Source organism: Ascidiella aspersa, chromosome 4, assembly GCF_963924565.1.
Source record: "Ascidiella aspersa chromosome 4, kaAscAspe10.2, whole genome shotgun sequence".
Classification (NCBI taxonomy): Eukaryota; Metazoa; Chordata; class Ascidiacea; order Phlebobranchia; family Ascidiidae; genus Ascidiella; species Ascidiella aspersa.
Genome location: NC_139450.1, coordinates 14,362,371 through 14,389,100, shown reverse-complemented (window position 1 = coordinate 14,389,100; position 26,730 = coordinate 14,362,371). Strand labels below are relative to the sequence as shown.

At 35.9% G+C, this 26,730-nt stretch overlaps 1 protein-coding gene across 2 annotated transcripts in view; it reads left to right on the top strand.

Annotated features, from left to right (window-relative positions):
- The first annotated feature begins 3,168 nt into the window (after positions 1-3,168).
- The window catches only part of LOC146148078 (protein polybromo-1-like), a 31,631-nt gene continuing 8,069 nt past the window's right edge, over positions 3,169-26,730 (top strand). Inside the window, exons 1-32 of one of the 2 annotated variants that reach the window (XM_083388478.1) lie at positions 3,169-3,316; positions 3,890-3,987; positions 4,118-4,265; positions 6,490-6,609; positions 6,726-6,776; positions 7,895-8,008; positions 10,594-10,749; positions 11,236-11,345; positions 11,413-11,473; positions 11,554-11,607; positions 12,799-12,969; positions 13,219-13,362; positions 13,617-13,691; positions 13,796-13,861; positions 14,114-14,210; positions 14,700-14,902; positions 15,205-15,321; positions 15,522-15,698; positions 15,927-16,043; positions 16,686-16,813; positions 17,442-17,476; positions 17,551-17,622; positions 17,899-18,041; positions 18,379-18,519; positions 19,095-19,202; positions 22,067-22,252; positions 22,733-22,832; positions 23,722-23,891; positions 24,446-24,578; positions 25,124-25,215; positions 25,557-25,669; positions 26,295-26,502. In XM_083388478.1, coding sequence (XP_083244604.1) covers positions 3,221-3,316; positions 3,890-3,987; positions 4,118-4,265; positions 6,490-6,609; positions 6,726-6,776; positions 7,895-8,008; positions 10,594-10,749; positions 11,236-11,345; positions 11,413-11,473; positions 11,554-11,607; positions 12,799-12,969; positions 13,219-13,362; positions 13,617-13,691; positions 13,796-13,861; positions 14,114-14,210; positions 14,700-14,902; positions 15,205-15,321; positions 15,522-15,698; positions 15,927-16,043; positions 16,686-16,813; positions 17,442-17,476; positions 17,551-17,622; positions 17,899-18,041; positions 18,379-18,519; positions 19,095-19,202; positions 22,067-22,252; positions 22,733-22,832; positions 23,722-23,891; positions 24,446-24,578; positions 25,124-25,215; positions 25,557-25,669; positions 26,295-26,502 — 3,804 coding nt within the window. In that variant the 5' untranslated portion in view covers positions 3,169-3,220. Of the gene's footprint in view, positions 3,317-3,889; positions 3,988-4,117; positions 4,266-6,489; positions 6,610-6,725; positions 6,777-7,894; positions 8,009-10,593; positions 10,750-11,235; positions 11,346-11,412; positions 11,474-11,553; positions 11,608-12,798; positions 12,970-13,218; positions 13,363-13,616; positions 13,692-13,795; positions 13,862-14,113; positions 14,211-14,699; positions 14,903-15,204; positions 15,322-15,518; positions 15,699-15,926; positions 16,044-16,685; positions 16,814-17,441; positions 17,477-17,550; positions 17,623-17,898; positions 18,042-18,378; positions 18,520-19,094; positions 19,203-22,066; positions 22,253-22,732; positions 22,833-23,721; positions 23,892-24,445; positions 24,579-25,123; positions 25,216-25,556; positions 25,670-26,294; positions 26,503-26,730 lie in introns of both variants that reach the window. The other variant, XM_083388477.1, reaches the window with a different exon arrangement.

The window sequence follows — 26,730 nt, the reverse complement described above, 5'->3', positions numbered from 1 at the left end:
ATAGCTTTTTTCCCCGAAGCGCTCGTGATAAAAGAATAGTCCAGACGGCTTTTTCGACCGGAACGTGTCATCTTTGAAGCAAGATAAAACGTAACTTGTCGGCGGTCACCAATATGTAGCGAAGTTGTTTTAAGTCATCGTGTTTAGTTAGAATGAACTGTGACACGCCAAAACGAAAGACGTAAACAAAACACAACGAAAAAGGCAAAACGAGAAAAAAAGCGTTTCTTACAAACGTTAGGCGTGTCGTCACCAGACGTCCAGACCACTACCACAGACTATTTAAATTTATATATATTTTTTCCGGTTTAGGTATTGTAGCTTTGTAAGTATTATTGTATTGTGTTAGTTTCTGATTATGGCAAAGCTTTTAACCTAGCGCAAACAATGGTTATTATTTCGCTACATTGCCACTGCTCTTGTAAATAATTCATGTTTTGATGACCTCCGTTAGTATGTTTGTTGTTTCATAAAGTTAATTAGGGTTGAGATTTTACACTTTGATCCTCAGCTCACAATGCGAGGACAATTATTTGATGCTATTGGCGCATCTACAACAACGGAATAAACGTATCCTGATAAAAATAACTATATATATTTATATATATATATATATATATATATATATATGCATTTAATTAGGGCCTACGTAGCCTACTCTTTTAAATAGTATACCTTGTTTTACAAATAACACTGAAAAATGTACAAATGTCCTCTTTTTCGTGTTTTTAAGCAAAATAACCCGCGGGCCATATTAAATTGCTTGGCGGGCTCGTATTTTGCCCAGATCTGTTCTTACAGCCGAGTTCTTTGTCAATGTTGCTTATTAATGACTAGCCTAGTGGTTCTCAACCTTTCATGTTTGGTTACCCCTTTGATGGGCTCTCAATCCTCGTGTCCCCCTGCTTAAAACGAAGTCCAAAGAAATAAACGAGATTACGAAGTTCAAGGAATAAAAACACTTATTTAATAATTTAAGAAATCTGTCATTTTACTTCAAATTGACTTAGTTAGTTACTGCAAACAGTGGCGTAGCAAGCCGAAATTTTTTTAGGGGGCAAAAAAGTTTGAACTTTTTGTTTAGCTTTTGTCATTGTATTAACTGCCGTAACGAACACAAATACAATGCTAGCAAACCGTGTCAAGCAGCAACAGACGGAGTGTTAATACGCAAAACTTAAAAAGACATTCAAAGATCAAAATTTGTCTAAAATTAGTGAAACTACATTAATATACAGCAAACGTAATATTAACTACACCGTTTGTGACGTAACAGGGCATGACAATTGAAGATGTGGAATGTGATCGACAGTTGCGATACTGCTCATAAATGCTAAAAAACAAATTATTAAGAGTAAAATGTTTATAAATTTTGGTGGGTGCCATGGCCCCTGAGGCTACCCCTGGCTACGCCTATGACTGCAAAGCTTGTTCTTGTAGGCCCTACTCCGCCAAGGTATTTTTTATTCGGCTCTGTTTTGTATTGAGCCAAGCGAATGTCATTAAATACGTCGAGACGATTTGTGGATTTCGTTTTATCGATAAGATCAGAAAATCGAGCTTCGCAAATAGGTTTATTTGCGAATTAAACGCAGATTACGACGGCCTTCTTGCTGAGTATTGAGTACGAATCTCGAATGGACAAGATAAACTGGAGCCATCACTTTTGTTATCAAATTGCAGTGGTAAAAGAGAACGATTTGGCAGTAATTGTTTATTTAAATTTAACGAGCCTCTATGATTCGCCTGTGTTTTATAACACCAGACGTTTTTACGCCGATCCTTGCAATGATTCAATTCTGGATATGGAGGTCGGACAACGAAGGTTTGTACTTTCCCGCGACCAGCTACTTGCTCGCAAAATAAATAAAAAACTATTCATAATAAAAGAATAACTGGCGAGTAGGGATCTGCAAAGCAGAATTCAGAAGGTATTCTATAATGTAGAGATTTGAAATAATTACTAACTAGAGAAAGGCTCAAAGGCCCACGTTTAGGCCGCGGCCCACGCCCCACAGCTTGCCGTCCATTGCCAGAGTAGTTGACATAAGAACTCTATGAGCACGTGGACAACAAAAACAGAACATGTTAAAGCGGCCTTGCCATCTGTCAAGCGGAACATTAATGTATGAGAAAATGAATAGAAAACACCTAACTAATTTTGATTATGCCGGTTAGCTATGAGATAAATATACGACAAAAGGGCGCTGGTCTAGAATCCTACCACATTTTTATATTGCTAATACCAATTGGCTTAGGGTCCGAGTTAGCGTTTGGGTTTGGGCCAGTCTGCATTCTGTGGCAGGTATACCACATCCCTCCCTATATAGTTTCTAAATGTGTGCACACACCTCAATTGATATATTGCGCACTTAAATTTCGAAAAAAAAGCTAAATTGGTAGAATTTACAACCTAAGGTATACAATAAAAGTTTTGGCGCTGGTCTAGAATCCTACCACAGTTCTAAAATCAACGCACAAAATTTGAGTTGGGGTGCGGGTTAGCGTTTGGGTGTGGGTGGGTCAAGTATTATTATATTCTTTGTTTAATAATAATACTTGACCCACATTAACCCAAACGCTAACCCGCACCCTAACCCAAATGGTGTTTCGTTGTGGTAGGATTCTAGACCAGCGCCAAAGTTTTTGTTCAATTTTATAATGAACTGAACTTGTTTTGGTGTTCTTTCGTTAAAACAAAAATTATATTTACTGGTTTTAAGTACTTCTTGTCTGCATTTACTTCTGTGGCACCTTACATTTAGGTGCGAAAAGCGTGCTAGAATTTCTAAAAAATACTTTACCAGCACTCAACAAACAACTTTTAAATTAAGTTTACCACAAATCTATGGTCAAATAGTGTTAAACAAACACCAAAACGAACAGCCCTATTTGTCTAATTTTAAATCGTTATGTTAATCACCTTATACAGCTAATTTTATCACTTCATTTTCACAAATTTAAGTTAGTGTTTTGTGAATCGGTTAATTGATTAGGTATCGATTAAAGTAATAGTAAGACAGATAATAATTTTAAGCCAAATATTGGGTATATACTGTTTTAAATGTTTATAAATTTTTCATGCTGTTGAAAAAACAAGTTTACTTAAAGTTATTATTTCTGTATAGTGCTGTTTTAAACTTTACCTAATTTTTTTTTCAGTTTTGATGTAAAATGTTAGTTTTGTGATCTTAGATTTAATTGCAGTTGTGTAACAAAAATGCCCCCCAAAAGAAAACATCCGTTAACAAAAGATGCATCTTTTTCTGGAGATTCACCATATTCCAAAAGGCCTAGACGTTCAGTTGTCAATCAGGTATACATGTTTTGTATTTAGTTGCTTTTTTGTTATATCCTTTACTGGTGAACACAGGAGCTGTCACTTTATTTTGAAGGGGAAAGTTTTTGCGCTTCGGGTGAACCTTGGCCTGGTTTTGCTTTATGTAAAGCAAATCTTTTTACCCCAAAGGCACTATGCATACTATGTCATTTTCCACTGTGTGACTCGTAACATCTGCAAACAATTTATATTAAATTGGATTATTAATACCGTAATTTTGAGCAATATAAATTGACAATTTCTCCCAGTTAATTCAAATAAATACTGTATTTTTCAGATTCGTGCATAAAATTGGATTTGACATGTATGTTTGCACACTAGTTTGCCTAAAACCAGCTTATCTATGTAACAGTGTTAGAGTAAGAAAAGCAGGCATATGGACCTGTAGGTTGTTCTTTCACATTCCCCTCAACAAAAATGTGCATTCGTTAGGCAAACACAGCATTTAAATGGACAAGCTTAAAAAACAGAACAATTTATTCAAAAAATGCTTATCACTATATAGGATTGCTATGTACGTAACATAATTAAGACTTTTTTTCTTTTCAGAGTGAGCTTGCACAATCTATTTTTGATGTGCTTAAAGATTATGAGGATGAAAATGGCCATTTGATATCTGATACTTTTATGAAGCTACCTTCCAAGCGGTAAGTTAAATAATTTTTTTTTCAAATAAAATAAGCGGTTAACATGTATTTATATATTTTCATATTAGTTGGCAACTTTGGAAAAATAAATGTGTGTTTTGTTGTTTCATTTCTGTGTTTTGTCTTTAAGGCATAATCCAGATTACTATGAGCAAGTGGTAGACCCCGTTGATTTCACTAAAATCAGTCAGAGAATCCGTATGGATGAATATCGAGACATTGAAATTCTTACCACTGACATACAATTAATGGTCAGCAATGCAAAAAAATACTATGAGGTTTGTTATAGGAATAATATTGGCTTTAAATATATATGTATCTATATATCTATATCTATGTTTATGTTTAAAAAGTTGTTTGTTACTTAAATGTGAATGACTTTCATGTTAAATGCAAAAGTTAATTGTTTTCTAGTTTGGTAAATTTAATGATTTCTGTAATATTGGGCCTTCTGTCTTTTACATAATTAGGATAATTGATCTCCCATCTACAATTTAAGGCTCGTAAATCTGATAACACAGACGAATTAAAACAGGCTTTAAATCTGTCGTTTCAAACAATATGAAAAACACTATTACGTGCCTAATACGCAAACTATTAAATCGAAAGTTTTGCTAGATAAGTTTAGGTCTGATGTTGGTATGCTGGTTGGAGCAAGATGCACAACAGGTGCTAACAGAGAGGCGTAGACTGCCTTAAGATTTCGCATTTAAACTTGCGGCGGTAAATACACCCAATTGACACTTAATTATTACGCGAAGTAATTGGTCGCCCCAAAAAATGCTGACGCCGCATTTAAAGCAAGCATTATAAATGTGTCGCCGATATTCTGCCTTGAACATCCCTACTCGAAATGCTTCCCTCCGTTAATTGTACGGTGGGTGAAACTTTATTCACGGCCTTACCTCTTTGTGTATTACCGCGACAATACGATGAAATACGATTTGGAGAATATTGGAAACATTGTATTTGGAGAATATTTGCTATTTGCACCTGTTCTGTATGTTACTCCAATCCAACATATCTACACACAATTATGAGTTGTGTATAATAATATAATAACTTATGGCTTTGAAGCGAAGGGGGTTCAAATATGGCGTAGATTTTGGCAAATGATCGAAACATACATTTGATCAATAAAAATTTACGTAGATAATGCTTACGGCCATGTTATTACATTTTGGTCAGCTAGCATGTTTAAAAAGTCAATATTTTCATTCTCTCTAAATGATTTAACGTCTATGGTTTGCTATACTTTTTCCAACTTTTACTGTGTAAATTTTTACCATGCCTTGGTCTGAGCAATCACTGTTGAAACAGAGTTTAAATCTGTAGTTTTGAGCAATATGCAAACACGTTTATGTGCCTAATAAGCCACGTTTTATATTGAAAGTTTTGCCAATTTAAATCCAATAAACGCAAGATTTATTTATTTATGACGCCATGTTATGACGTAGCTTTGTAACGTCGTCGTTAAGAATGCGTTAAACTTAAGCTTTTTGTTGTTGCGGCCCTTGTATAATTATATTTGCTTAGACCTGGTGTTGATATGTTTGAATGGTGCAACAATTACAACATGTGCTAACAGAGATGTGTACACTGCCTGTAGGATTCGCATTTAAATTTGCGGTGGTAAAATATTTTGTGTTGTAAGAGCAATAGTTTTTTTTACTTAGAGAGGCCTCTTTATGAAAGGCAAGTCGCATGTGCATAGTTTTACTAGGCAAGCCACTTCCAACACAAATGTTGCACGCGCGGGACAATAGGGCGCAGCAGGGATGCCAGTAGCCGCCTCGTCGCGACGCGAGCTGGACAAAGCAAGCGAATATGAACGAATTCTGTATGAAAGTTTTTCTGCTGCTAGATGGCTGTCGTTAGCTACAAAGTGCTAAAACGCAATATTTCAGGTTTTTACCCCCCAAGCAAAGGCCCCTGGGAGTGCAGCCTCATAAACTTTTACAAAGCACCTTCATACCACTCTACGCCATGTCTGAAAAATTGAAGGTTCTACGATGTCTACTTTTTCTATAAAGCTTCGGACAAAACTCGGTCTGAAACAAACCATAGGAAACCATAGGAAACCAAAAAAGAATAGCGGCAAAAACAAGATATGTCCCGAAAATAAATTTTCGGCCCATATAATAAAGGCCCATTTACACTAACAAATGCACTGAGCATGGCGTGAAATTGTTTTCACTACACCTGCACTGAGCTGCGCTGGGAGTAAAAATCGCTCCAAAACGTAATGTTTTTTTATAGCTTCACTGGGCTTGAGTTAGCAAAGCGTGAAATTGCCACAATAGAATTTAAATGTAACTTACGAATTCGGTGAGTCTGCGATGGCGTTTCGTTGTACTATAATGATGGGGAAGCCGTAGAAGCCATAATTTTGAGACAGCAGGTGGTATCTTCAATTATAATAACTTAAGTTATTTTCATTATGTAATTTTTTTTCTGTTTTCTTGTTGACCTGTTACTATTTGTTGTTTCCACAAATTTCAGGAAGAATCACAAGAATACACCGATGCTTGCAACCTGTGGGAAATATATTTAAATACAAAAACACGGATTTTCGATGAAGCTAAAACATCGGAAACTGCGCGACCAAAACTAGGCAGAAAGGTAGAAAGTCCACTGCAATATATTTCATGGTTGAACTTGTTGCACATGCCATTTGGTTTTCTTATAATTGTGTGAAAGTCATTTCAAGTTATGATTTGCCCAACATTTTATTTTAGCCCCAGCAAAGACATCGGTTAACTGAAGATGCTGCATCTGATTTTGAACCAGTAAATATTATTTATGCTACAATTGTTGCTGCTTGCAGTGTCTTGTGTGGGCTGTTTTGCACATTTACCAAAATCTTTATTGCATTTCTTGTAGCAACATTTTAATCCTGTCATTGCATGTGTGGTTCATTGCTTTGCTTCCCTGATATTTCATAATTTTATTTTAGATATTTTTATATTTGTGCGATGTCTAAACACAATTTTGTAATATTATATTTTTAGGATGTATTCAAACTTTTATTTGAATACCTAATTTTGCCTAGAAAGTTTTTTGTAAAAAGTATAAAGAGACAAACTTTGTCTTAATATCCTCGCTGTTCAAATTCAAGTAGTTATACTCTGCTCAAGTAGATATATATACAATAAAAAAGAGGTTAAATGCATATAATACTTTTTAACCTCTTTTCTACAAAGTTTAATTATATACCATTATATATGATTATATACCTTAAATCCTTTCTGCACATGAGGTGCTGAATTTGTAAAATAGCAATTTTAACTCCAATAAAACGATTTTTTGGTCAAAATTGTGTGTTTTGAGAGATCATAAATAGCTGGTCGATACAGGATTTTTCAAAATACAAAAACATTGTGTAATAATTATGTGAAACTCTGTATAATGGAATTCTGTAAATAATTTCATTTTTCTGCATGCCATAATGTCAGCAAATGAACATTAATTGGAGGATTATGGACGGTATAGTGTATTTTTACAATTTGTACCTGGTTGCCACAAAGTCTGTATATTTTCAAAAAAATGTAAAAGTCTTTGATTAATTTGCTGATAAAGGTATGTGTTTAGAAGGTGCCAAATGGCACAAGTTTTAGATTATTTGTTATTCCACTGATCATTGCTTTGCATGAGTGATTCGATTTATTGTTTTTAAAAACTTATAAATTTTCTTTTAAATGTATTTTTTGGGAATTTATTTCATAAAATGAGATTCATCCCTGTTCAAGATTGGAAGTTTAAAGAATTTGGTTTAAAGTTTGATATATTTGTTTAAAGTTGGCCACCAACTTTTTATGTTGCAGTGTATTATTGTCACTCACAGAAATTGTATTGTTCTTTCTTAAGTTCTGTTTATTTTGCTAACCATATGTTTATCAATTCAAAGGATAGTGAAATCTCAACTGATGACATGAAGGAAATATTCGAAAGTGTTGTTACGGAGACTGATGCAAGCAATCGAGTCATTGCTGAAATGTTCATGCAACTTCCAGACGAAACTGTTAGTATTTATTTAATATTTGGAAATTTTACAAGCAAATGACTATAACCAATTGTGGTCTATATTACCACCAACTTGTGGCGTATATTAAATGGTACCATCTTAAAATAATATTATACAAACATTTGATCTTAGCTTTATAAATTGCCCTACTATTAGGTTAGTAAATAAGATAAGTAATTGTATAAAGTAATATCTATTTATTCAGGGTTGGGCATAAGCACTTGCCCGCTCGCCAATGCGAGTGCAAATTGCTCCTGGCGAGTGCTGATTGGAGGGAATTTAATTAGTTGGTGTAGGACGACTTGTGTTGAGCACCCACTACTAAGCGAAATATTTCTTAGTAACAGTTATTTCCTTAAACAGTAAGGCGCAAATACATTCAAGACTACACAAATAATAAGGTTAATCGAAGTCACTTTCGAAGCTGGTAATAAAGACTCTTTGTCCCGTTAAAAAAATCTTTTACCAGCAAACAATCAAAGACATCATTGCTGCAGTCGTGAACAGTTATGGGGTTTATTGTTTAACTTAAACGTTGTTAATTTTTAAAGGTTAAATCCGGTCATTGACGCCTTTGGAAAAGTTTTATTGGTCGTACCCAGCGATAAAAAAATACTTTTCTGTATTTATTGAAGAAAATTATAAGCAAATGTCTTATAATAATATTTGTAAGCACTGTTTTTTTAAATTTCGGACCACTGAGCACTACGATATTTAAAATATCGCCTACTTCTGTAACTTCAGCTGAGCATTAGTAATTAGTCTACATAAGTAAAGTATGTTGTTGCGATCTTTTAAAGTTCATAGCGGTCAGCCAAGCAAAGGTTTAAAAAATAACTGTCTGTAAATATTTAATATCGTAATTAAGTTTAGATACAATTCAAAACCATTGCGGACGCCCTTGGAAAATCGAAACGACTCACTATAGGGCGTCGCGCAGAACCTCTGGTGCATATGGTTGTTAACTGTGCAAAACTATAGTGTTAGGCGAAATGTGGCGTTTTGTTTGTGGCACGAAGAAAATATATTCGACTAAAAAACATTGTTTTAAGCGTAAACTGCTTTATGGGTCATTCATTTGTTCATCCATGCATAAAACTAAACGACCAGACTTTTATAAAAACTAATGTTTACGCTAGGTTGGAAAGTACCCGCTCGGCCGCAGTCATAGCCGCGCATTTTATGAAAACTCAACGTTAAATGCGGTCAGCCACAAAAAAAAAACGCTCAAACGCGCCAAACTTTCGTCGCGCTAACGGTTTTCAATATAGTACTCAATTTTTAGCCGAGCAACTTTTACAGATAACTTTATTACAGCCGCGCAATTTCAAGCTGCAAAATTGTCTCTCCCGCGCAAAATCTTAAGTTTTTAATCTGGTGTTTACGTATAAAAAAAAGACAGATTAACGATAACCTAAGAAATGACCACGCTAGGACGGAAATTTGCAGACGGCGTGCCAACAAATTTGGCAAGTGTTATTTCGTCCGGGCGAGTGCTGATCGATAGCCGCTCGCCAAACTGGCGAGTGTAAATTTTTGCTTAGGAGCAACCCTGTTATTACTTTTCAAAAAAATGGTTTACTGTTTACCACATCTTCTGAATTTGACATTTTTCTTTTCTTTTTTGAAGGCCTCAATATTTTAAATCATAAAAAAGTAAGGCAAAACTATAATTATTCAGTGTGCAACTGTCTAATCCAGGGTATTTTTGGCTTAGTTCCTAATGTACAATGGTTAGCTTGTTACAGGAAATGTTTAGAAAAATAGAAATATCTCAGAAACAGCATAAAGAAATAAATGTGGTTTCCTTCGCTAAACGTTAGTTTGACAATGTATATAATTCTGTAAATCAGCATCCATACTAGATTAATTTACTATATCACAACTGCAAATTAGTTATATCTCAATCACAAATTAGATTGAGATAAGTTGCAGACAAATAATTATGCAAAATCACAGTAAAAGTTGTAAAAATGGCCTTAACAAATGCGTTGAGAAAGGCCACTACTTGGAGCTAGAAATAATCATCACTGTCAGCTAGTTTAGATAGCAAGACATAAAAAAGTTTTGGTGATAAGTCAATTCACATTTCTGTCTATGATAATTGCAGCTTTTCTTGAAAACATATGCTAATATCTAACGAACTAGTGCACTAAATACAAACTAAAAGTGGGCACATCAAATAATTTAGTAGTTTAAGTAATTTGCCATTCAAGAGTGGATGATTTCACATAGCACATCATGACCCACTGTCACAGTGTGCACAATGCGTTTGGCTGAAAGACTTCTTAAATCGACAAAAATTTAAAAACATTTATATAATAAAACTTTAGTTTTTTGTTAGGCCACCTTTGAAAAGGACCATACAGCAACATTGTACAGTGTTTATAATAAATATCCTTTCACTTTATAACCCTTTATATCCCCCAAGGAGCACACAACCCTTAAGAACCCCTGGTCTTGTCAGTTTTCTTTCAATTTGTAATAATGCTTAGTGCAGGTATAAGTTTTTTTATGACACAGGCATAGGTTTTTCATAACACGGGTATAGGTTTTTAAACTAAAATTATCCATTTTTTTAGAATACTCAATACTACAAAACCATCAAAGAACCAATAGATTTTAGCATTATCAGTGATCGCATTGAAGAAGGGGTTTACGTAACTTTTGCAGAATTTAAAAAAGATGTTAAACTACTTGTCAAAAATGCAAAAGTATTCAATGAACCTGGTTCTCAGGTAAGAAAAAGTAAAGATGAAACAAAATACATTATGTCTTGTTACAAATATGTATGTTTGTTATTTTAAATGTATGGATGTAATTCATACTTTTTTTGTTTTGTTTGCATTTCTAAACCTTATTTTATTAAATGATGACCCACTATAAAGTGTTAGACCCACTATGAAAGTGTTATGTAGGGTGAAGTAATCATAAAACTTAACGATTTTGAGGTAAATCATGAAGCTCTATAGTTGTAAAGTAAGTCATGAAACTCAAACAATTTTATTTCTTGTTTAATCCATATAAAATATCTTCTTTTAGAGTTCTATAAGTGTTTATAGCAGTTAAAAAGTTTCTCAAAAAAATATTCACAGTGTACTTTATTAACCTTTATTTTACTTTATAGCTTCTATGTATCTATATAATATATATTAAATATATTAACCTTGATAAAATTAAATTTGCCCTACATAAAATTACTTGTTGTTGTATAAATTTACCAGATTTATGAGGATGCAGTGACAATTAGTCACATTTTGAAGGAGAAATCTCAAGAGTTTGTGAAAAGAAAACAAACTGAAATTCCAGGTGTAAAGCACAGTGCTCGCCTCAAGTAAGTTTTAGTGTAACATTAAAAAAAAAAACTCTAGTGCAGAAACATAATAAATTGCTTTGTTAAGACACCGCAAGTCATGGGGAAGAAATGCAGCAAAGTCGATAGAAAAGACAGCTTTGAAAGAAGTAAATTTAAAATTTGTTTAGTTGTTTTTTAAAAAATAGAAGGTTTAAATTTGTAATGCGATGAAAATTTTAATTCTTAGGAAAAAGGAAAACATGACCCTTCAATTCCTGATCCAAGTGAAACAGACTTTCAGGTAAACGTTAATGCTCACATATCTATATACGTAAATATGTTAATCGAAGTTTTTGCCTCCAGGTTTTGCCCTTCTGTCTGTTTGCTGATTAATATATAAACTTGTAATGTGTATAAACTAGGGTGATTATGTTTTGACCTCAAAAAACAAAACAATTGATAAAGTTTGACCTAAATATATTTTGTTTGACAAAATTTTGACCTATTAGAAATGCATTTATTCAAGTAATATTGTATAATTTACTGCTTTATTGTTTAACGTTGTTTATCAATTGATTTTGATGTTTTACTGACGATTAGTGGAACACAAGTCTAAAAGTACCAAAGAAAAAAAGTAAACAGTTTAGTTAAAAAAACATGGCAAAAAATGGCAAAATAATTACACAGATCTAGCATATTATCGAAATAGTAAATCATATATTTCCAAATCAACCCCGATAAATGACACAACCAATACTGTTCAATACTATTGCCTAAATCAGAGATACACAATTAAGAAAGCAAAAACATATTCCATATAAGAAGCAAAAACATATTCCATATTGCTCTAATAAAGCTATAATACCATTAAAATATTGTTGGATGTTATTCGAAACGAAACTTTAATCAAATTTTTAACTGAATCACAATTTTTATAAATCTCACTACATTTTTTGTTATTTTTGTAAAATATGCTTGTGCATTTTGTTATTAATTTTGACTTTTTTGCCAAATTAAAAAATAACTGCCCTGATTATAAAATTGTCATAATGATTCTTTCTAACAGCAATGAATGCCTTTGTTGGGTATTATTGAGATACACAAACCATCAGTGTTGTAAACAAAAAAAAGTCCCAGTCAAAACATTTCCAAAATAACTTTAAAAGTCTAAGTCAGGTCATATAAAACTCGTCCGATTTATGAGCTATACCCTAACTAAAAAATACCAAAAACACAATAGAGGGCAAGCGAATTGTTTTGTGTGCGAAAATTAGGATAAATAACCCAATTTTACGAAGAAATGTATTTTCATTTGTCTAAAAGAATTTAGTCAAGTCTAGCCCTTTTCTCAAAAGACTTAGTTCAAGTAAAGTCATTTTTGCTCAAAATACTTAAGTCAAGTCATTTGAAACAGTGACTAGAGGGCACTTAAGTCAAGTCATTGACTTCAGCCATTACAATACTGCAAACCATAATTATTTTTCTGTTTTAGGCGCTGCTTTACAATGAAGTAGTGGGATATACCAACACTCATGGACACACAATTTGCGATCCTTTTGTAAGATTGCCTAACAAGAGAATTTATCCCTTTTATTATGAGGAAATTGAAAATCCAGTTTCTTTGAAAATAATAAAGAAAAAGATTTTGTCCAGAAAATATGAGGTAAATGTTGTGCAAGGCCTATTGGTGTCGTTTGGCACACCATATTGCCTAATGGTTGTGCGGGGTAGGATAGAGCATAGATGGTAAACAGAATTTTATGATTGTTCTCCTGATGTGAATGATTTTACTGTTAGTGCACTCCACGGTTACCATATTGGTGTATTTTACTTCAATACTGTTTGCTATTTATGTTTGTTATGGCATGCATTTATATTGTCTTACAGTTGTTTTACTTGTCTGTTTATGTAGACATGTGAAGACTTGGGAAATGACTTCAATCTTCTTTTTGCAAATGCAATGCATTTCAACATAGCCTCTTCGCAAATCCACAAAGATGCAGCTACCTTAAAAAAATTAATTGATTCCAAGCTCCAAGGGTATCTTGCAAAAGAGGTTGGAAAAGTAAAATATTTTTCACAATCCTATTTAGCAGAACTTGTCTACATATGTCATCTGTTTCCCATTATTTTATTTAGATGTTTTTTGCTCTGCCTATAATTATTTTAAGGTTATGAACTTTCTGAAAATAAATTGGCTTTTACAGCAAACGCGTTTAATGCACTTTTATTGTGAAAATGTGACTTTCACTGTAAAAAAATTCTTTTATGAACTGTTGTACAAAAATGAAAACAGTCTTTTTCTGCCAGGAGGATTATGCCGAACAGCAAGAAGAAGATTCAGTGAGTGAACATCATAATGAAGGAAATGATCAAGACGACATGGTTTGTACTTGATATAGAATGTGTCTGTTTTTTCATGGGTTTTACAATTCATTGGCATTCATTCCTAACCCAAAGCTGCAGGTTAACTTTATATTTATTTGCAGTCCAATTTTATAAAGTCTGAAAATACAGCTTCCAGTGCTTCTGACACAACTGAAAGCAGACCAAAGGTATTTTTATTCCCAAAACGAAGTTATATTTTATCAGAAAATTGATTGAATATTATGATTCTATAACATTAACAAATTTCTTTTGTGTATAACCATACACAAACTATATCTTTTTTTATTCGGCTAAATAAAACTGATATAATTTTTCCAAATGGCGACTACAGTATAAACAAATAACCATAAGAGTTTAATTAAAAAGGAGGGATGTGTGCTTTTCGCTGTGCTAAAGTAATTTCAGTATCTTCTATTTAGAAAAAAAGGAAAAGAAAATCGAAAAGTTTAAAGGATCTCCTTCAGGAGAGGTTGCGTCTTCTTTATGACACCGTTCATGACGCAGAGGATGATACAGGTTTTACATCTTTTAACATATTATTTCCCAAAGCAAATATAATAATTCGAATTTTAGTCGTGACTACCTTGTGAAAGTTTATATAGTGTTAATTACTTTGTTGTACCAGACCTATTCAAAAGACAAATCGGAATAAGTCCTAAATCCGCCGTAATAAGACCTAAATGGCCAGAATTAAGGCCTATACAACATTTTAACTAGCCCCAAACCACGCCCCTAATTACATCACTAACACCCCTAATAATTTTACCCAATTTGTAACCCTACCATTAGCCCCAATTAAGGCGCCGGTCAAACTAGGGCGTCCAAACGTCGACCCCTAACGGCCGATGGCAGACCGACGGCCCCGATCGTCCTATACCCCCTGCCTACAATTTCAGGGGTTATTTTGACCATTTAGGCCTTAATTTGATGAATTTAGGCCGTTTTCCGACAGTTGTTTTAGGTCTTATTTGACGATTAAGTTCATAATCTGTTGTGGATAATTAGGGAGAGCAATGATCCCGTTATTTCTGGAGAAGCCATCGCGTAAGGACTATCCAGATTACTACAAGCTCGTACTAGAGCCGATTGACATGAAGACGATCGACAAAAAGATCCGCCAGGACAAGTACACCAATGTCGAAGATATGCTTGAAGACTTCAGTCTCATGTTCAATAACGCAAGGCACTACAATGAACCAGGCTCTCAGGTATCCAAAATAAATCAAACTGGTTGTTTTGCCCGACCAAATGTTTTTGCAACGCTGTTTCAGAAACTGTAACTTTTTCTTGTGTTTACCACTCACCAGTATAAAATTATAACACTATAAATCTGTAAGAACGTGTTCATTTTAATTTAAAGGACCCGGCATTTTCGAGTAAGGAGGAAATCACATATTGTATTATCTTGTACTATAACATACACTTTTTGTATCAGATGAAAAGAAAGCGCATGCCTTTGTCTAATTCGTTTCAAGCCCAAATTGAAAATGTCGTTTGTTTCTTTTCTAAGGTTTATAATGACGCGAATGCCCTCGAAAAGTTGCTTTTGGACAAGCACACAGAATTCGGTTCCCTGCCAGAGTTGGAAGAAGCCAACGACAGTGGTCTGGCGCTTTCAAAGTTTGCTGTAAGTTGTAAAACCTTTTTATATTGTAATGTCAAGATATAAGTTGTTATGTTATATTGTAATGCCAAAAATATATATTTGGATTGAATGATATTGTGTAAGGTCTGTTTTTTCTTGTATTAAAATGTTTAGTTCATAGATTGGTAATGGGTTATTTACATCATTATTCACGTCACAATGAAACCTCATTATTACAGAAGAAGTCAACTGATCTGAAGTTGTCTCAGTTGTTTGCAAAAGTCCGCGACTACGTCGACCCATCAAAGCGAATGATATGTGACATTTTTATGCTCCTGCCCACCAAACAGGAGCTTCCCGACTATTACAAGGTGATAAAAAAGCCCATGGAAATGGACAGGATACAACAGAAAATGCAGGTTTGTTTTCGTTTTTTAATTCGTTTATTGAGAACTAGCTTAAAATAGAGTGCGGCCTATTTTTTTTTTAATTTCCATTGTCCTGTTTGTTGTAGGCTACTGTGATTTCGAGTACCTAGAATTACTCTTTCTTTACGAAATTATATAAATCTCAGCTCTATTTTAAAACCGCTGAAACAATGTCATACAAAGTATATAATTGTACAAAAGAGAATGTACTTTCAACAGAGTGGGAGCTATTTGAAACTGGAGGAAATGCAGCTGGACTTGCTGTTGATGTTTGAAAACGCGTGTTTGTACAATGAGCCTGGCTCCACCATTTACAAGGACGCTCTTATTCTGCAGGTACATCACTATCTTGCATTCAAAAATAGGATAAATATCACAAATTTTCTTTGGAATGACGCATTACACCACCAGTAACATACCTGACGGGTTGTTTGGTTAAAAATAATATTAACAGTAGTTTGTTAAATATTCTTAAGTTTATTTATTACCTACATTACATATTTACACTATTTGCTTACAATAAAAACTGTTCAGTCTGTTTTAAACACATTGTTGCGCTTGGGTTAAACTTTACCACAAATGTGATCTGTCATGAATATTGGGCTAAAGTTGACCTTGATTAACCCTGCAGTGTATATTGAAAAGTGCGGCGCAGCATTGAAAAAAAATGCTGACGCCGCACTAGACGGCTACATAAAGCAAGCACTGTAAATGTGTCGCCACAGCGATATACCTTATTTAAACTTTCCACTCGCGCGCTACCTTCCACGGGAAAACGAAATTAGTGGCTGAAATTGTCCAATATTAACAACAGAATTGGATTGGAATACCTGAGAATTTGAATCCTAAGGATCCGAAATTCTACTTAAACTTAAATTAACAACAAAAAGTTGCCAACCTTGTCCTTCACCACCTAATCTCGTTCACTGTTTTTTATACTTAATAACTCACATTCTTTCTCTTGCATCGCTGTGGCAGAAAGTCGCAGTTGAGACTTTCTACGAACTGGAGAAGCCCGAATCACCGACTCCCGCCGATCAGCTCGTTCACGAACTCCTCACCAACCTCTTTGTGTCCGTATTGAGCCACCAGGATGAACACGGAAGGTAAATCTTGGCTCGCTAAATCAAGTGCCAACTGGCCCGTATAGTCGTATGCCTCTGAGACCTGTAAAAAAATTATTGTGTGACATTAAACTATATGTTAAATAATAATGATCTTAAACTCAATATTTGTGAAAGCAGATACTATGCTTGTTAATTTGCAGAAAAAGACGAAATATTAAATTGCCCTTTGTACTGACAAAAGACAAACGTTGCTCAATTATTTGTTTGTAAGCAATAATATGCTTGGGTGTCCGTAAAGGAAAGTTGCAATTGGCCCCATGCAACCTCTCAAATTTATTGACTTGTTTTTATTTTATTTGACCGATAGCAATAACTAGTTTGAGTCGTTGCTTGAATGGTTTAGAGGAGAGGTACCCAACACGTTGATCGCTATACCTTAGCTGGTCGATCGCGTCGACCATAACTATGTCTCAGATTTCTAAAAAAGCGTTCTTTAAGCAATATTCTTATAAATATAACGATAAACAGTCAATAAACTTAGGTAAATTCAAGCAGTACAGTGTGTAGTTATAGTAATTTTTTTTCTTTCTGCTAGAATGCATTTAAAGTGCTTGTAACCTTGTAGGTTTGTTTGTAGTGAAATTCTAATTGTGTGAAATTGTTCTAGGTGCTACAGCGATTCAATAACTGGACAGCCTCCTGGTAAGTATATGCAATAATTGGTTTATTTTATTTGTATTTTTTGTTTAATTATGATTGATCCACCTGGTTCGCAGCGAAATCGAGTAGCGAAGGGTCGGTTCTAATCTCAAGTGAATCGCAGCCCGCCCAACTAACAAGAGTGACAGGTGAGTCGCGCAATATGTCGAATATATGTCATTTTACACTAGCAACCACGAATCGATAGTTAGCTTGTTTTTGCTTTAAAGGCGATACAAGTTTTTGTCCCAAAGCGGTAAAGTCACATAGTTATAAAATGTTTTTGAATAAGTGAAATCAAAAACTGTGGGTTTTCCTTCTCAACTGTTTTTAATATGGTATTGACATTGCAAAGCAAATTGTTTTGCAATTCTTGTGTTGTTTTACTATAGAATTGAGCGCAGTTCATTTCTTTTCCGTTTCAGCCAAACCCGCCTCTGCAACGTTAACATTGGAAGTTGTGAGGAAGAATTTACGCAACCGTCGCTACAAGAGGCTTGACGTCTTCCAGGAGCAGATGTTCGAGGTCTTTGAGGAGGCAAGAGCCGCCAATCGAACCGACTCCGAAGTAAACCTTAACGATTTTTTGTTATAACCTTAAATGCTAACTTCCGCATTTTGAACTTTACATAAAGGTTACAACATTTTTTCAACTATACGGTTTCGAAATTTGTTTTATAAACTGAACGTTTACCTGAGATCTTTTTTCGGCCGAATTTAGTACCAGGAAATCGTGTCAAATAATCGTGGATTCGAGGTTGCAAAATTGTTTAGATGGATCTAAAACGACCAATACCAGCTGGCGCCGTTGTCTAAAATCGGACACCGGATGACCGTTATCCGATTCCGCCAAAGAAATATCCCTAATGACAGTACATTGTACAACCCCTTTGCAATTTCCTCAGGTGTACGAGGACGTGGTCGAGCTGCAGAAGTTCTTCATTCGTATCCGCAACGAACTGTGCAAGAACGGTGAGATCCTGATGTCGCCCGCTCTCGCCTTCAGTATGAAGCTGCTCGAAGGCGAACTCGACCAAGAAAAAAAGGTACGAGAAGGACACGTGTGATGTGTTGCAGGCCTGCCCCGATCGCTTTGCTGAACTCTGGTAGCCAAATTGAACGATGAGCGTGCGTCATAAAGGTTGCTACTTTTTTGCGCAGCCGATGCCCTTTTTGAGCCGTTCGGGCATTTGTGTTTTGGGATCTAGTCCGTGTCACAGCAAAACATTTATGGATTGAACAAAATATCTTATCGTTTTTGACGCAACGAGCTTGATGTACTATTGTAATTTGCAACTTCTACAGTCGTTTAATTTCCAAGAGTACGTTTGTCTTTCAATCACAAAAGGTGTAAATTGTGAAAGGTATTCAAGCATATTTTGCCGCAAAGCAATAACCCGTTAGTTTAGTACGCCCATTTCAGTACGTTCACTTCACAATGCGATGAAGAGATATAATCGCTGTCAACAAATAATAGCTTTTTGAACCTATTTTTTTTAATGTATGGCAACGAAACTCTGGGCACAGTTATGTCACTTAAACGTTTAACCCGCAATCCCGATTTTTATGCACAAGTCCCTGAATTGGCCCACCAGATAAACTGTGTATGTAATTTTTTTAGGAAAAACTGCCTCTTGAAACAAAGGAAGACGAAGAGATAAATGAAGAAGGAAAAGAGCTTCGGGAGAAGATGAAAATGTCTGATCAGTCAGACGTCATGGACATCCAGGTAAGAAACAGTTTTGTTTTAAATCGATGTGATCTTATAGAGCAGCGGTTTCCAAACTTTTCTAAAAATTTTGCCTGGTGAACCCTCTGCAATTTTACTTTGATATTTTATGGCCCTATATAAAAAGAATGATATAGGAAAAATGCAAAAACACATCAATAAAGACGTAATAAGAATATCAAAGCCCAAACAGAAGTAGGTATCATTTTGGACGTTTCGAATAACTCTTTATTCATTTTCAACATGTTGAAAATCTTACTACAACCTCCAACCATTATGCTCCAAAACATCAATAAAGGAAAAGCAAAAACTAGCAATTAGGGTTTAATGCAGGGGTTCCCAGCAAGGGTACGTGACGGTTTTTCAGGTGGTACGCGAGTAGCTTCCGTTTTTTCACAAAAACTTGGTTTCACAACTTTATACTTTGTTGATCTTTTTTTTTTAACAAAAAAATCCCTAAAGCCTATTCATTGCTATGCAACTATTCCTGTTGTTTCGTACCATTACGATCTTTAAAATACACGCCATGTCATTTGTCAACAAGGAGCACAGTTGCTTTGAAAAGTGTACAACGCTGTGGAAAAGTGTGCGTTAATTATGTCAAACGATTGCTCTTAGTACATAACATCTACTGATTTATAGCTTAATTTACAAATAGCATTGAATATTGCTAGTTGTAAGCTAAAAATAGGCAAAAATATGATTCAATCAAAATAGTTGGGTCCTAACCGGGGGCGCCAAGCAATTCTTAGGGGGCGCAAGCTCTTTTCAAATATTGAACTTTTTATAATGATTTTATTAGTTCCATGTTGCGTTAGTTACTAAATCTGCTTGTATGCAATCCTATACATCAGGGGTGTTCAAATGATTTCTGCCATAATCCACCACAGCCAAACCTCACAACATGATGATCCACCAAATACGAATAGTAAACATATTGGACACGCTTTAATTTTTACGGTGCTTTATTTATGTAAACGCGAAAGTTTAATATGTAATCTTGTTTAGTGTTTGTTAACACTTCTAAGTCAGGGCGCACGTGGCGAGCGAAGCGAGCGCGATTTTTTTAGGTATACCGGCATTTCTTTTCAATTTCTTGCAAGTTTTTATTACATTGCCAAAAATACAAAATGTTAAAAAATATATGTCTAATATTTGTAAATAAGTTTTCCATTAACGGTAACGAAGCGCTGATCTAGTTCAAAAGACCGCATCAAAACGTAAACAAGCCGGACGTAGAAAGATGATTCGCGAAGCGGGAAAATTTTTCGCCTTTACGTAGTTAAAATCGTCAAAATGTATTTTAAATCGACTCGTATCTAGTTTGTCAAAGAATGAATTACATTGGCTGGGCGCATCCGGCGGCGGGCCGAATGAATTACATTGGCGGGGCGCATCCGCCCGCGGGTCGTAGGTTGCCGACCCCTGTTTTAGACTTTGTGTCTTACAATAGCACCGAATTGGGGCTTTCTGTCGCTGGCTGATATCCTCAAACGCTTACAAAGATTAGCATTTGGGAGTCTCGTTCTATGCTTCATTTTTTACAAAATTCATAACACTGACAATTGGTATTCACATGAAAACACTGTAGAAAGTTTTTTTTAAAACTACATTAGAAGATCCGCACAAAACACTGAAAAGATCCGGAACCGGATCGCGATCCGCCATTTGAACATGACCGCTATACATCATCAAAATTACACATGTTTAAAAAGTAACTGAAATAACACAATCATAATTTAGCGGTTTGCGAACTTGTTTATTCAGAACAGTATGATATGGTTAAAGAAGATCTAAGTTGTGCACCATGCCATCCTCTCCACAAACTGTGTTTTGCCAATTTTAACAACAAAACTACAAAAAAATTTTGCGCTTTGCACAAACTACGAACTGCTTTTTGCGCATCACTTATTGGGGGAACTCAGACTTTATTGCGCCAATTTGTAATGTTATTTGCAGTATATAGCCTTTGCGTTGTGTGCCATCACACCTTTTGAAACACGAATAACGCAATGTTTCAATTTATACAACATGTTTGTCAAAACTAGCGCGATGAAAACCAATATATCGAGCACGAGCAACTTTTGTGTGTCTCTAAAAGTAAAGTTTAGCCAATACAAACCAAATTTTTTTCGCGCTTCACACTACAAAGAGTTAACTTTTCTATTTTCATGCTGTCTTATTGATATGTATTTGAAAAATACCCAATTTCCTTTATTATTGTTGTTTAATATCTAAAGGGGGCGCAAGGCACAGGACAATTACCAAGGGGTGCGCGATAGAAAAAAGGTACCACTGTTATACAAGAATTGGAACCACTGTTATACTAGAAGTGGTACGCGTGGCAGTACGAAACTTCCAAGTGGTACGGGATTGGAAAAAGGTTGGGAACCTCTGGTTTAATGGGATATGTGCACTTGTTTTGCTGCAATTAACTCATCAATGTACCCAAGAAGGCTTTATTATCGAATAACAAACATTACCGTACAATACATTGCGGACCCTCTGAAACTGCTTTAAAGACTGATTCCCGAGTTTGCGCACCGCTGTTATAGAGCAACTGACATCTGGTAATTATCTTAAAGTTTGCTTAATAGTTTCAACTGAACTGAAAACATTGTAATTACAGCCAACAAAGTAACAAATTCTAAACTAATAGTATACTTATTATTTTTTTCACAATATTATAATAAAATAATCGATTGAAACGCTGTTACACTTCTTATAGCAGTTGTGACCCGCGGGGCCCATTAACCAAAATAGAATTGGTCACACTTTGAGTAAAAGGTTAAGCAAGGACTTGCAGGCAAAAAAAACAAGCTTAAACATCGGCGAACCAAATTATTTCGACGCCTCCGTCGCAGGGGACGACCTACAACGCCGGCGACTTTGTGTATGTCGAGAACCCGGACTCGCTGCAACAGCCGCACATCGTCTGCATCGAGAAGCTCTACACCGACGAGCAGGGCGAACGGAGACTATACGGCGCCTGGTTCCTACGACCAGAGGCAACCTTTCACTTTCCATCCAAGAAGTTTATCTTGAAAGAGGCGAGCGATTTGTGTTTGCTCGTTACAGTGTGATTTTTTTGTTTTTGGGGTTATTTTTATTGACGTTTATTTGGAATTTAACCCAGTACAGGAGAACCATCGTAAGAACCCAAAAATAAAGCGCCAAAATAAAGCTTTTTTTTTTCGATTATCCGAGTCGAAATAAATCACTCTTTATTAAAGCCTTAAAAAAATCATGATTTTTATTGTAAATATGACTAAAAAAATGCATGTCCCCAACCAGTTTTTTGACGATGGATTAATACTTCACAACAACTGAATAATAACCTTCGTTTAATTGCTGTTATTGTTTATCTATTTATATTTGTTTGTCAGACAGGTTGAATATCCCACACAGCGTTTCAACAACTGATTTGTATCGTCCTTGCTGCTTCATTATTATCCTAATGAAGCATGGGAGTGCGCGTTACATAAACCACTTCATATCATAAAACGAGTATTTTGTGTCCATGCATTTAGGTTTTCAAGAGCGATTACTACAACACGGTGCCGATGAACTTAATCCGCGGAAGGTGCTTTGTGATGCTTGGCAAAGACTACTTCAAGATGAAACCCGTCGGTAGGACAAATGTTTAGCGTACCTGTATCGCATATTGTTTTCCTATGATTAGTATGCAAACGGAAAAGGTATGCATTCGAGCCAGATTTGGACCCGGGGTATAAAACTAATAACTCCATATGTCACTCCAAAACGTAGTAAAACGCTTAACTCAACGAATCATTTGCGCCTGTCATGCGGTTCAGCGGTATTTGAGGTGTTTAATTTCATGCTTACGTCGTAGAATGCTGTTACAAAAACATCACATCAAATTATATGGATCTTTAGCATTTTTAACTTCGCGCTGTAGACCACTGTGAAGCGTCGTTTTGTTTGTAGACCCAGGCGAGGATGATTAAGTTAAGATGTCCGATCCTTTAAAGTTTAAAGTTACAATCCAGACTTGCGTTTATGTTAAGCTGGAAAACGGTTCCAATTACACGAAAAGTTTATGTGTAAAGATGTCAAACCTCCGAAACTTAACATTGTATTCCGATACCAATACCCGATATTTTAATTATCCCGATACGATCCTATACCAAATAACGTCATTACTTTAAAACGTTCAAGCCTTCAAGGTATTGTAAAATTTTGCTTTGAATTATCAAGTTTAGTTATACATCAGTCGTTAACCTACTATTTTTTTAACTTAATCTTCAAGGCAGGTTCGCTGCTTTTGATCTAATCATGGCTTAAATTCTCATATTACTTTGGTATAGTGTTGCTACCGATTTCAACCTAGTATCGGAACTCGTCCTATACTACCTCTTGGCATAGTACCGATAATACCACTTTGACTACGATTCGATATTATCGGTCGACCCTATTGTCGAATGTAAAACGTGGGCAAAGTACGCAGCTGCGTAGACACAGTCGACCAGCACATCTGACCAAACCCAAATCATGGCAGGCATCAGCGAGGAGGATGTGTACGTTTGCGAGTCGCGCTACTCCAGCAGGGCAAAGTCGTTCAAGCGCATCAAGTTCCTGCAGTTGCCTGGCAACGACGTCGAGCTCGTGCAGCGGGAAAATACCCTTCCAGTGATCAGAATGCCGTCGTGCTACAGCGACACAAAACCGGTTGGTGGCCCCCTTTCTCTACTAATGGGATGCGTTTGTTTTTCGTAAGAACCGGATTTCGGTTAATGTTTTTTTTTGTTCGGTTTATGTTTTGCATTTGGAGAAGTAGATTTTTCTATTGTTTTAAATATTGGGGGTTTAGGCCTAGGTTTATGTGTTTTTCAACGTTATAGCGGTTTTGAAGAAATATCCTAAAATAACTGCAAAATAGTCCTTATAAAAGTTATATATTAACTTTGATAATTTCTGATGTTTTTTTGCACGGCGGGGAATACTTGCTTAATGCTTATACTTTTTGTTATAATTTAGGATACTACTTTTTATTAGTTGGAAATCTCCTGGGTGGCCCTCTCAACCATCTAAATTCCAAAATACTCTGCCGCAATCCGGTGCCATTTCTTGCTAATTTTGAGTTGGCTACTGTGCGATTATACTATGGCAGGTGTAACCTATAGGTTACTAAATCGATGCAAAACCCAATTGCGCCTAAGTATTTCCTAAAACAAATGTATCAGGCTATCAAATAAACATCCTTATATTTTCTGGTTACACAGGCTAAGAGCAGCGCACCTCAGGACAAAGGACAGATGATGCTGATGCAAGATGTTGACCCCGCGTGGCCCACAGACCCCATAGAGAGGGAGCGAGAAAACATAAAGACTGACACACAGAACCCGCACAACGAGGGTAAGCATTTATCTTGCGCCGCCAATTTTTCTTATTTTTTAAATTTTTTCTAATTTTTGGTCCGTTTCGCCCAATTTTAACCACTATTTAGCAGCGCCATATAGACAGGGCTGCCATACGCTAATACCAAAAACCTAGACAAACTGCTCGGTGATGATGTAGTTGTATACCGTCCGTAATTCTTAATTAAAAGTTATTAGGAGTGTTACTTATTTCTTCTAGCAAATTCTTGAGTTAAAAAGTTTCAAACTGCCAGTTTGGCTTATTTAAAAACAGCATCAAGATAAAAAGTTGAAAAATATTTTAAAGAAAATGCACACCACTTAAAAATAATCGCGTTTCTTAGAAATATGTACATTAGTATTTTCTATGACAATGTACCTAATCACAAATATTAGTACTAATGAGAATGGTATAGTCCTGATCATGAATTAAAAAACCCTAAATTTAGCCAGGACGCCAGTTAAGAATTGAAACATTAAGCGCTGTCTGTGTTCTTATTCATTTTTCTATGTATTTCTGTACTTAATTTTCCGTTTTTTCAGCTACATATTACAGTCAATACCAGGTGAAGAACATGTGGATCAAGTTGGGCGACTGCGTCTACGTTAAACAAGGGCCTACAGCCCCTGTGAAGGTAACGTCATCTCTATCCGCATCTTCCTTATTACATGCGTTGTAAAACATTTATTGTTGCCCCAAGGTTTTTTGTTTGCAATAAATCCACCAGGTTCTGTTTAGATCTAGTTTTCTTGAACGACATAACCAAGTAATCTTCAGACTGATTTGCAACTTAATCAAAGTAACTAAGACAGCCATTTAATCGGCCGTTTTTCTGTTATTTATTTGCTTAAAGGCGGGTCGTATTTTAACTAACATTCAGCTATAAAAAGCGTCGCGGAATGCTAACAAACTATTCTTTTTCTCTCACCTGTGTAAGGTTCGCAAACCACTAAGGGTTTTTGTTTGTCTTTGCAGATCTCGCGGGTTGAGCGCCTGTGGACGGACAGCCACAACAACGTGTGGTTGCACGGGCCGTGGTTCGTTCGACCTCACGACGTCGAGCACGAGCCCACCAAGATGTTCTACAGGTGACCTAACTAAAACAGTGATTTTTGTCAGTTTTGTTATGTTGTTTCTTACTTTTGTGCCGAGCACTTTTAGTGCTGTCTCCTTTAAAGCAGGCCATACGGAGTTTAGTATAAAGTTATTATATTGAAATGCTACTTTGGGATGGTCATGTGCAACCTGTTATTTTACGCAGTTTTGCTAATAAATTCTGTTTCGGGGTTGGCGAGCCGGAGCTGAAGCCCGGAGCTTCGGAGCAAAGCATTAATTTTGTTTTTTTTGTGGAACCAGAGATTGGTGATTTTTTTTGTGCAGCGGGAGTCATTTTAAAAATTTGTAGAGCAGAAGCAAAGAAATTTTCTCTCTTGCTTGAAAAATTTTAAATCGGATAAATGAAAACTACTGAACGGTTTAATTTAGCCTGTGATAAAACAACAACAAAAATACCGCCACGGATCTTGCTTCGAATATCAGTTTGGTTGCTCCAGAGCTGGAGTCGTAGCCATTGGTTAACTGTCCGATGGCTCCGCAGCTGGTACTGGAGCCAATGCTGGTTTACTGTGGCTCCCAAGCCCTGTTTTCCCAATTGTTCGTGGCTCGGCAAATCGCCGTGGAAAGCGGAGTGAATTAAACCGAATTGTTCCACAGAAACGAGTTGGTGCTGAGTTCGCTAGAAGACACTTTCCCGGTGGCAGAGGTGGTGGGCAAGTGCCTGGTGATGGCCTACCGCGACTTCTGCGAGTGCCGGCCCACCGAGCTACTAGAGAAGGACCTCTTTCTTTACGAGTCGCGTCTTTCCGACGCCGATAAGGTTATCAAGAAGATCAAAGTCGAGCGTTACGCGCCTTCGTTTAAGGTAAGTGTGTGCCTTTTTCTCATCCTCATAAACCGGTTGATGTTAACGTGACACAAACCAGGTCGTAACTTGTTAACTAGGGAATGTCCAATGCGACGTGTTTCGTCGTACCGATATAGATACTAGATTTGAGTAAAATTGTGTGAAAAAAACTCACTAATGCGATACCCTTTTTTCCCCACTAATGTTAAGTACTATAAACATTTTAATAACGGCATGCGAGTATCA